The sequence below is a fragment of the Melozone crissalis genome, unplaced genomic scaffold (genome assembly GCF_028551555.1).
Source record: "Melozone crissalis strain CALT ecotype California unplaced genomic scaffold, PUWL_Pcris_2 ptg000027l_1, whole genome shotgun sequence".
Classification (NCBI taxonomy): Eukaryota; Metazoa; Chordata; class Aves; order Passeriformes; family Passerellidae; genus Melozone; species Melozone crissalis.
The window spans coordinates 77,308,809-77,319,997 of record NW_026535805.1 but is presented as its reverse complement, the minus strand read 5'-3'; the positions used below and the strand labels follow the sequence as shown (position 1 = coordinate 77,319,997).

Here is an 11,189-nt window from a genome sequence, read left to right as displayed (position 1 = left end):
AAAAAGGATTGATTCTTGACCTATCATTTTACTGTCAGTGATGTTTTGGGGAAACAAACTCTGCTTTTGTTTTCTTTCTAAATTGCTGTGCAGGTTTTACCCTTCTTCAAGTGTAGCTCTGAGGGAGGAGAGTGATGTGGATGCCCACCAGAGGATCTCTGACTCCATACTCACCATTGTGTGGTGGCCATGCCTCTGGGCCAAGGAATGCAGTATTGGCAAACCTTCTGTCCTGAAAGCTGGAGGCTGCACCCTCTACCTCTTTGCAGACATAAGACAGGATGTTTTGATGGGCTCTGATGTCTCTTTGGCGCGCTCAGCTCTGAGCAGGCACATCCACAGCCTCAGCTTCCCTATCTGTGTCCCTGCAGAGTGGGTGCCTCCTGCTGCTGCAGGAGTGGCTGGCAGAGCCACCCGGGTGGGCTGCACAGGAGCACGGCTCAGCAAGAGCCCGTGATGCAGTGGAGACACAGGAGGAGTGAGTGAGGGGTGAAGGTGTTCCTGCCTGGCAGCAGCTGCAGCTCCCAGCACGAGCCCCAGGAGGGACATCCTCAGGCACAGCTGGAGACTGATAAGCACAGGCTGCTCTTGTTCCAAGTGTCTTAGTGCTGGATGTGGTTAACCGAAGAGCAGGCACGGAGCCAGGTGGGAAATGAGCTCACTCTGCCTTACAGGGCAGCAAGAAAAGAGGGGAGGTGACAACAGCCTCGTGACCACTTGCTTCCCTCCCAGTGTACTGTGGTTTAGCTGAAAATTGCCGTGCATGACCAGGTGGTGGCCTGTGTCACACATGCACAGGATTTTGGAGTCACACGTGGAACGGCTGCTGTGCCTGGTAATGCTGAGCTGGCACTTCTGAGAGGTGCTGTCCTTGTCCCGCTGCATCTCGGGAGACTTTGGCCGGGTGGGCAGGTGACAGGGCTGGCTTGGTGACATTGCCCCAGAGCTGGCTGGGGGACAGTGGTGGCTTGGTGACGCTGGCCCAGAGCTGGCTGGGGGACAGTGGTGGCTTGGTGACGCTGGCCCAGAGCTGGCTGGGGGACAGTGGTGGCCTGGTGACGCTGGCCCAGAGCTGGCTGGGGGACAGTGGTGGCTTGGTGACATTGCCCCAGAGCTGGCTGGGGGACAGTGGTGGGTGTCAGGCAGGAGCTGGAAGCGGCTGCTCTGAGCAGAGTGGTCACGTCACCGGCAGTGACCTCAGCTCTCCTCGGCTGTGCCACGTGTGTAGCAGGCCGGGGAATGCGTGCCCAGGAATGAGCTGCAGGAATTTCCCTCACAAGGAAGTGACTGCAGTAGAGCAGAGCCCCTGTTCAGGGTGGTTTTTCTTCTCCCACTCCCAGGCCACATATATACACCCCCCCCTTCTCCAAAGAATTAGGGTATTGTAATCTATAAAAGTGCTTTAGCAGCAGGCTATGTGACATTAGTTACTGTTACTAGTAATGTCAGTCATAAAACTTATAATTACATTTAAATTCATCTGTTCCTTCCTTTATTCCCTCTGGAAAAGGCTATTAAAGGACTTGTTAAACATAGAGACAAGTCAACACCAACAGTCCCACGTCACTTTATCCAAAATACTCATGTCCTATAAGCAGAACCACAGCCTAGCTTATAAACTAAATATTCATTAAATATTAATGAAATATTTAATTATAAGAACTACACATAACAAATAATATAAAAATCATAGTATGTATAAATAATAACTTATTATCAATAACTAAATATTAATTCATTTGGGGGCATTTAACTTTTTTTTTCTGAGGAATTAGCTTAGAATCCAGCTTCAAAATAGGAATTGCAGATTTTAAGGAGTCTGGTGGTGGTAATTATAAAAAAAAAATTAGATGCCTTATTAAATTATGTAGATGTATGCATATGTTATATATAACATATATATATAGGTGTATATATATATATATAACATATATATAGGTGTGCATGTGTGTGTATGCATATATATACATATATGGAACAAAAAAATGGGCATTTTGCTTAAGAAGTGCCCAGGTGGCTGCAGATAAGAGGAACCTGAAGTTTCCTTTTAATTTCAGCCTTACCTGCAATCAAGCCCCTCCAGGAGGGGACATTTGTGTTGTCTTTCCATCTCTGTGCAGCTTTGGAGTGAACAGCTTTGCCAGCTGTGCTGATCTCTGCAGAACAGGCACCTGGGCTGGGGAAATGCTGTGGCTCTTCCCCTTGTATTAAATATTCCAGATTTTACTGGGCTGAAAGGGAAAATGTTACTGTGACTGCTGCTGGCAGGGTAGGCAGGGCCCTGAGTTAGGGGTGAGCTGGCTCTGCTCATTTCCAGTGACTATGTAATGCAAAAAAATTAGCATAGTAACCCAAGGACTGGTTTTTGTGCTGAGCCTGAGGTAGCAGATGCCCTTGCAGGAGGGTGCCCAGGGCTCTGGATTGCTTTGCTAAGAAGAGCCAGAAGAAAGACTTAGCAAGTACCTCAGCGAACCTACACAGGGCAAAGCTATTGCTACTGCATCCTTAAAATCACATGCTTGGCCCATGGGGATATTTACCAATGAAAGCTTAGCTACCTTCCTACTTGTTTTGCTTTTTTAAAGGAAGAAATAAGCAAAACCTGCACAGATTGTAGCTCCTTGGCTGACAGCCCATGTGCACCCCCCCCACTGCCCCACCATGTCCCCACCCAGAGGCCAGAGATCCCTCATCAGAGTATCCCACTCTGATTTCCACCTTCCCTCAATACCTCACTCAGCATCTTCCAAGGAAAATATGGGTTCAGCTGCGACCTTACCAGCACAGAGAAGCTGGCAGATTTGAATTATGTTGTGTAAATATTTGAAACATTAAAGGATTAAAGAACTACTGATAGTTCTTTAACCTGATTTTTAAAAAAGCAGGCAACAATGTTATTGCCTTGTAATGCAGAAATAATCTGAAGGGACTAAAGAGGACCCAGAAAGGGCTAAAAATCCACAGTTTCTGTACCTTGGAAGCCAATACAGTTTTGATATCAAGATTTTTCTTCAGCTCTTTTGTACCCCAGGTGCCCTTTTCTTTCTTCTGAGGTGGTTTCTGGCCTCTCCTTGGTAAGCAGGAGCAGCATTACAAGAGAAAGGAAATTTTGCCCAGTATTATCTTCCATGGCCACAGTTTATCCCTCGGTTTCACTTATGGTTTGGATATTATTTAAGATTTGTAGTTTCAGAAAACTAAATTCCCAGACAGGAAGTATTGCTTGGTGCAATCAGACGACATGAAAATTTTGAGTTATTGAAACTAATAAATTCAAATACTGTTAATACTGTCAGGAATTTACAACTTGCAGTGAAATGTGTGAGTGAATTTTTGTAGGAAAGGAGCCCTGGGTGAAACAAATGCTTTGAGCAGGACTCAGAGGTGCTCAGGGTGCCCCAGGGTGCTGCTGGTGAGGCAGCTTATCATCTCTGCCACTGCATCCTCCAGCCCCAGCCTCCCTCTGGGCACTACATAAACAAAGAACTAATAGAAATTAAAACCAAGTGGGTTGTGTTCATCAGACTGAACTTACATGGTTCTTAAACAGATAATCATTTAGCACCAGTGAGGAATGCAATATCCCTGTACAGTAAAGTTTGTCTTGACCAAATCTAAAATTTAAAATATGCATTTACAGAAAATATTTTCCAAAATTTGTCAATACCTTTCAAATATACTGAGACAGCTAAATTCAGAATGTGAATGAGTCTTTCATTTGCAATTTCAGTAAAGTAAGTTATTCCAGTTATTAGCCTTGTACAAACTGATCTGAGATATAATTAAAATGCCTCTGGGCAGTAGTCTGAGCACAGCCCGTTTTATTCCAGCCTGAACTATCCACCCAGGCAGCAAACACTGAACAAGAAGTTACTTAGTGGTATCAGCTGTGACTGCACTGCTCCATTTTCCTCCAAAGACCAACCAGCCTTTGTCCTCTCTGTCCCCCATTACCTCGCCACACACATTTCTGGAATTTCTGTGTATTTAAAGTTCTCTGGACAAAACATTCATCAACAACTAGGAAGGAAACATTCACAAATGCAAGACTCCAGCCCGTTTTCTGCTTTCAGAGCTGGCTCCATCACCACAGCAGCATGCTGTCACAGTTCTGTATGAACACCACCAGCATTGCAGGACAGTGAGGAAAGAGTTAACGACAGCTGTAAAAGTTGCTTAAAGAAATAAGCAGTCAGAAGACAAATACAGTTCTCAACTAAGAACATTTATTAAAAGTTTGATCGAAGTAGTTTTATTCCCAAATTTTGTTTACAAAAGTCTAACAATTTCCCCAGGTAGTCAGATTAAGAAAAGAACTGAGATGGCATTAACATTAGTGCATAGAAAGCAAATCTAGTTTATAAAAGTTAAAGTGAAAAAGAAAGAAAACCAAATTAGTAAAATGTAGGTTTAAAGTACATGAAAGCAATTGCTAGTATTGCAGGCAGAGCATTCCCAAAAGCATTCCCAATGTTTTGCTGCTCACATGAAGCTGTTAGATGCAATAGTGTTATTTAGGAGTCTTTTCCTAACCAGTCCCTCTGCCATAACCTATGCAGCTGACTCTTGTCCTGCTCTCAAGCCGGGCCATTTTAACGTGACCCAGCCTCCCAGCGGCTCTGGCAGCTGATCTGATCTATGCACAGCTGACCTAAGGGCCTCTTGCAATAGAGCACTGAGCACTGCCCTGCTGGGTCACACCTTATTTTCCCTAAGGATTTGAATGAGTTGCTCACTACAAGGCCATTTCCAAACTAGCATGGAGCAAGCACACGCAGCTGCAGCCAGCCCCGTGCAACGTGCACAGAGGCACACCAGACTGGGGTTGCATATCCAGCCCTGGGCCGGCCAAACCAAACATCCTGCGCCTAACAAAGGAATGTGAAGGAAATCTGAGGAACGCAGAGCCACGCTAAAGGCAGCCTGTGCCAAAGCTGCTTTGCTTTTCATCCAGATCAGAACTCTGCTGAACCAGTCTGACCAAAGCCTCTTGGAAAATATTTAGCGGTTTAACTGAAAAGCATGCTAAGATTTGGCAAGACACTTCAAGCTTTATTATGGCAACAGTAGGTCTGCCTCCATTTTGAAGTTATGCTCTTCCTGTTGCCTTGGGGACATCAACAAACCTCCAGCAGCAAATTTAGGCAAGAGATTTCTTTACTGAATTACAGAGCCTGCAATGCTCTCTAGTCCCTTGCTTCCATTGTACCTTCGAAATCAGTGCGTAATGCTCCAAGGTTCCACTGCAGTTAAGACACAGAAGGTGAGCAGACAAGGAGAAAAGATCCAGATAAAGAGCATGAAAACAAGTACCAGCAGTTCAGACCTATCCAAGCAGTACAGTTATGAGCTCCTGCAGAGCAAGCACACAGCTGGAGAAGGAAAGGAAAACAGAACACAGATAATACAGCCATTACAGGCAAAACATACTGGTGTCATGGAATGACTCCCTTACAGATACCAATTCCTTTTGACCTAACCTGGGGATGCTGTGGGGAAATCATGTGAGAGGTTAGTAAAACAGCTGCACCATTATGCAAGTCAGCTCTGATTATCCATTAACTGCTTGCCCCCATTTACCAATTTGAAGCAAGGCTTCTATGCCAGAATTCCTAATAATTACAGCTGGTATTCTTATAACCCAGAAGATTTAACTTGGGGTTGTCTACTGATTATTAATAAGAGTTTGGACTAGATACTGAAGTCCCTTTTAACTGTTTCATCCAAATCTTCAGCCTGTTGTTAAAAGGATAGCAGGCACACCTTGTCCATTGGTGCCATTTGGTGCAGGCTACAATGGTGAGTCACTCAGATTGCATCAAAATGTAATTCTAGACAGAAGTTTCATATTTAGCTATTAAACATCTTACTATATATTAGAAAACATCTATGTAAAAGTGTTTAATTTTGCAAGATCTACACAACATGTTTCTCAGGAAAAAAAATCTGGTTCTGCTTTTGACTAGAAAAATCAGTGTACAAAATGTTGGAAACCCAACATAGGATTCTTTGTTTTTTTAAGGTTAAATGTGTTCACTTTTTTCTTCTCCACATAGACTTTTCTTGGTTTACTCAATGCTTCACAGAATGCACGAAAACACTGTTAATTGTTACCCGGTATTCGTGCAATCTAATCTAAAACCAGTTTTTGAAAAAAGCACCAGGAAAGTTAAGGCTTAGATCAGTTTAAAAGTAAACCTGTAGATTAACTTTGTTCTACTTTTCAGAAACAAGTAATTTTGAGTATTTGCTTTGCAACTTCTGAATGTATTTAATTAATAACTATCCTTTCTTATCCCACCATGACTAGATATAGGTTTTACCATAAACTTAACATTAACCCAAAGAACACAGAGACATAGCATTGAACTTCTGTTTTAATGGTCTCAAAATTCTGTGACAGATTTTTGGTCAAGTTTCCATTTTAAAAAATTTATCGATTTTAAAGACTAATAACTTAAACTGCCACGAAACAAATGGTCCACAAACATTCCTTTCCTTCTGAAGCTTTTACGATGCATTGTAATCATTAACCAGTCTTTCGCTATTAAACTTAAATGGCCAATTGAGACAAACAGTTCTGAGACCGTTCTTCCACCACTGGTTAAGACTGAGGTGGCAGCTGGTGTACAGAATTTTCATTTAGCCTTCTGGGCCTTCTGGGCAGACTTTGTGACCTTGCCAGCTCCTCCAGCCTTCTTGTCAACTGCCTTGATGACACCAACAGCGACCGTCTGCCTCATGTCACGCACGGCAAAACGACCTGAAAGCAAAAACACGATTCATGACTTTTGTCTGTGCTGCTGACTCCCAGCCCAATCTGCTGCACAGTGGCAACACACACGCTGGTACAAATGGGCCAGCGCTGCTCTGGAACCAGACAGGGACAGAGGCATGACTCTCCTCTGCAGTTTCTCTCCCTGTACCAGTAAGATCCAGGTTCCACTTCACAGTTTCAAGTCCCAGCTTTCATCAGTGTTTCACAGAACACACTGCATCCCGATACCAGAAATCAAGGAGTCTTTTCCAGAAACCCATATTAATGTGAGATGCCTTACCGAGAGGAGGATAATCAGAGAAGCTCTCAACACACATGGGTTTGCCAGGGATCATATCAACGATGGCAGCATCTCCAGATTTCAGGAATTTGGGGCCATCCTCCAGCTTCTTGCCAGAACGACGATCAATCTTCTCCTTAAGCTCAGCAAATTTGCAGGCAATGTGAGCGGTATGGCAATCCAGCACAGGGGCATAGCCAGCACTGATTTGGCCAGGGTGGTTCAGGATAATGACCTAAGAAACAAAGAAAGCCAAGTTAGAAGGGGAGTAATTTGAATACTGAAATGTTCTTACAAAGCCAAGGAATTAATGAGATTTTCTTCAATCAAACAGAACTCAACATACAACTCTATGTTGCTTTATAGCTTAGCCTAGCAACACTCCTACTTTGGAAAACAGAGCTACATTCCCAACATCCCTGAAGAGCTGCGTAACATACCTGTGCAGTGAAGCCAGCAGCTTCCATGGGAGGGTCATTCTTGCTGTCACCAGCAACATTCCCACGGCGAACATCCTTCACAGACACGTTCTTAACATTGAAGCCAACGTTGTCACCAGGCAGAGCTTCACTCAGGGCTTCGTGGTGCATCTCCACAGATTTCACTTCAGTTGTTACATTGACTGGGGCAAATGTAACCACCATGCCTGGCTTCAGAACACCTGTTTCCACACGGCCAACTGGTACAGTACCAATGCCTGCAAGAAGCAACAACAGTATTATTCGTTATTCAGCTTAGTGAATATATGCCTTATGGGGGAAAAACCCACTTGAGACAAGAATTTAAATTTCTGACTTGGAAAAGCAGCTCTTGGGCAAATGCCTGTCTTTCTGGCCCATAGATCATTTGTTGCTGGCACACGAGCAGCATTCCAGAGAACACATACCGCCGATTTTGTAGACATCCTGAAGAGGCAGACGCAGGGGTTTGTCAGTTGGACGAGTTGGCGGCAGGATGCAGTCCAGGGCTTCAAGCAGGGTGGTTCCACTGGCACTGCCATCCTTACGGGTGATCTTCCATCCCTTGAACCAGGGCATCTGAAATGAAAACAAGCTCAGGTTAATCCCACTGCGAAATTTCGAAATTTAATGGTTCAAGGCTGAAAATGCACAAGTGGTATCTCTTAGCATTATCTCAATTTACTGTTACAGAGTAAAAATTTTTTTAAGTGCTAAGATTTATCTTGGACCTTAGCACTTCCCAAACGTATCTCTTACAAAACACGTGCATTTTATCATTGCAGAATTGGTCTTAGCAGTCTCCACAGTTCCATGCCTTAACAGAAATAAATGCCAAACCTACGTTAGAGCTAGGCTCCAGCATGTTGTCACCATTCCAACCAGAAATTGGCACGAAAGCCACAGTTTCTGGGTTGTAGCCAATCTTCTTGATGTAAGTGCTGACTTCCTTGACAATCTCTTCATATCTCTTCTGGCTGTAGGGTGGCTCAGTGGAATCCATCTTGTTGACACCAACAATCAGCTGTTTCACACCCAGGGTGTAGGCCAGAAGGGCATGCTCACGGGTCTGCCCGTTCTTGGAAATACCAGCCTCAAACTCACCAACACCAGCAGCAACGATCAGGACAGCACAATCAGCCTTTGAAAAGAAAAAAACAAACCCTCACTATAATGCTTGTGTGTATGTCAAAGTACTACAGGAACCCCTCATAGCAACCAAGGAACAACCTTCCTGAACCCCCAAATCCTACTTTCTTTACATACCTGAGAAGTTCCAGTAATCATGTTTTTAATGAAGTCTCTGTGTCCAGGAGCATCAATGATGGTGACGTAGTATTTGCTTGTTTCAAATTTCCACAGGGAAATATCAATGGTGATACCACGCTCACGTTCAGCCTTCAGCTTGTCCAAGACCCAGGCATACTTGAAGGAACCTTTGCCCATCTACGGTTACAAAAAGAACAGTTCTTGATTCCCATTAAAAGAAATAAGAGTTCTACATCTGCAATTAATTCAGAAAGATCACACAATCTAATAATAGTAACTGGCTAAACACTGAAAAACATGGCTGCTCATAAACCAAGCAACTAGATATGCTTGGCACTACTGGTGAGAGATGCCAACTGTTGAACCTTCTTGAACCTGCTGACAGCTCAGACTCCCTGACAGCTTGTTAATTTCACTAATGCATCTTTATGACAGAGCTCTTGAGCCTGAGTTCAACTATCAAGTATCCTCTGCAATCTGAAGTCCTCTTAGTACTTCAATCCTTGCAATAATCAACACTTTAACCGCCAGTCTGCTCAACATTTGCCAAATTTTATAATGCTCTTATGACCTGTGCTGTTATTACACAGAAAAAAACAGTATCAGTAAAACTATTTTTTAAAGTAGACCTCAATAGACCAACTTCTTTCTATGCAGTTTGAATCCAGTCATTTAACTTGATTCCAGATTTTACTGTAAGTATGCAACTTTAGATTACCTTCTCTTCACTTATTCTACATTTCACAATCTGAGTTTCTGCAGCTAACACAACGGCAGATTGAACACTTGTTCTACCTCAGGGACAACTGCACCGCAGCTGCCGCCCTGTGGCCACGCAACACTGAGCCACTTGTTCAGCTCCTGGGGCAACCAAGCCGCCTCCCCGTGGCCACTGAACGCTCTGCAGGCTCGCTTTTCAATTAAGGGTGTATTCATTCCCGCAGCCTGGAATTTTGCTGGCTGCTAAGGGCCCACACACCTCAGCTGCTTCCTTCTCGAACTTCTCGATGGTTCTCTTATCGATGCCTCCACATTTGTAGATGAGATGGCCGGTGGTGGTGGACTTGCCAGAATCGACGTGGCCGATGACAACGATGTTGATATGGGTCTTCTCCTTTCCCATTTTGGTTGTTAGTTGAGTTCTTTCTTTCGGCAAAAGAGAATCGACACCTATAAGTTCCCAGAAACAAAGCTGGTTACGCCTCAAGCCGGGCCTAGGGGCAGCGATGGCGGCGCCACATGTGGGGCGGCCCGGCCGGGATGGCGGCCCCGCCCCGCCGGGGAAGGGGAGGAGCGAGGCAGTCGGGCGGGCCGGGGGCCCCTCGCGTCGCCCCCTCCCCGGGCTCGAGTTACCCCGGCGGCGGTGGCCGGGGCGCGGGGCGGCGGCGAGCGGGCCCGGCGGGCAGCGCGGAGGGCGGGGCCGCCCCGCTCCTTTGTGTGACTCACCCCGCCCGGGCCGCCGCGTCCTCCATTTTGTGGCGCTGGCGGCGGGCAGGCAAGGCGAGCGGCCATCTTTTCACTCCTGCCCCGGCCGCCCTCCCCCCGACGGCATCCGCCGCCGGCCCCCGACAGTCCCCGCACGGCCCCGCGCCGCTGCCCGCGGGGGATAAGGGGAGGCTGCCGGGCGCCTCCTGCCCCACGTCTGTCCGAACACGCTGCTCCCCCCACCTCAGCCCCAACATCGTGGGTGTGCACATGGTAACCGAGGAGGACGATGCGCCGCCATCCCGCCGCCCCGTGCTTCCCTGCCCGTCCGTCCGTCCGCCCCGGTTCCCGCCGGCAGCCCCGACCGCTCCCTCCTTCCCCCTCCCCTCGACCCTCACCACACCCCCGCTGGGTGCTGGCCGGGCCTCTGGGGCGAGCGCGGCCCGGCCCGGCCCGGCCCTGCGGACGCGCCTCACCTGCTCGGCGACGGCGAAAAACCCGGAGCGAAAAAGACCGACAGCGTGAGCGGCGCCCCTTATATACCCAATCAGGGGGCGGGGCCTCGGGGCCACGTCACCGCTCCCGGCGGCCCCGCGGCCCCGCCCGGGCACGGAGCGCCCCCGCCCCCGCCGGCGCTGTGCGGGACCCCCCAGGCCCGAGCGGGACCGGCCCGGTCCGGCCGCGGGGAGCGATGCCCGTGGCCCATCCCGGCCCCGCGATGTGCCGAGGGGCTGCGCCGGGAAGGGAGCGGTGCCCCTCCCGCGCTGGGATGGAGAGCGGACGGGCGGGAGGGGCCGCCTTGTCCGGGAGGAAGCGGGGCGGCAGCGAGCAGCCCCGGCCCCCTGCAGGGCCCAGCCGCTCGGGCCCGGGCACCGGCAGCGTCAGGCCTGGCGTCATGGCCGGGCCCGACGGAGGCGGCAGCTGACGGAAGTCCCCGGGGAACAGCTCCCGGCGAGTTAATTGTATTTCGCACTAGGGA

The 11,189-nt window shown here is 47.7% G+C and overlaps 1 protein-coding gene across 2 annotated transcripts; it reads right to left on the bottom strand.

Moving 5' to 3' along the window:
• Positions 1 to 6,359: 6,359 nt before the first annotated feature.
• EEF1A1 (eukaryotic translation elongation factor 1 alpha 1) lies at positions 6,360 to 10,760 on the bottom strand. Of its 2 annotated transcripts, none has more exons than XM_054280153.1 (8): positions 10,687 to 10,760; positions 9,765 to 9,955; positions 8,783 to 8,962; positions 8,361 to 8,657; positions 7,945 to 8,095; positions 7,499 to 7,755; positions 7,059 to 7,293; positions 6,360 to 6,763 (listed from the first exon to the last, which is right to left on the bottom strand). In XM_054280153.1, exons 2-8 carry the CDS (start codon positions 9,906 to 9,908, stop codon positions 6,639 to 6,641), a joined length of 1,389 nt encoding a protein of 462 aa, XP_054136128.1. In that variant the 5' UTR covers positions 9,909 to 9,955; positions 10,687 to 10,760; the 3' UTR covers positions 6,360 to 6,638. The 2 variants fall into 2 exon arrangements, with proteins under 2 accessions (XP_054136128.1, XP_054136129.1); XM_054280154.1 differs by having other exon boundaries at positions 9,765 to 9,927; positions 10,687 to 10,736.
• Between the last annotated feature and the right edge of the window lie 429 nt (positions 10,761 to 11,189).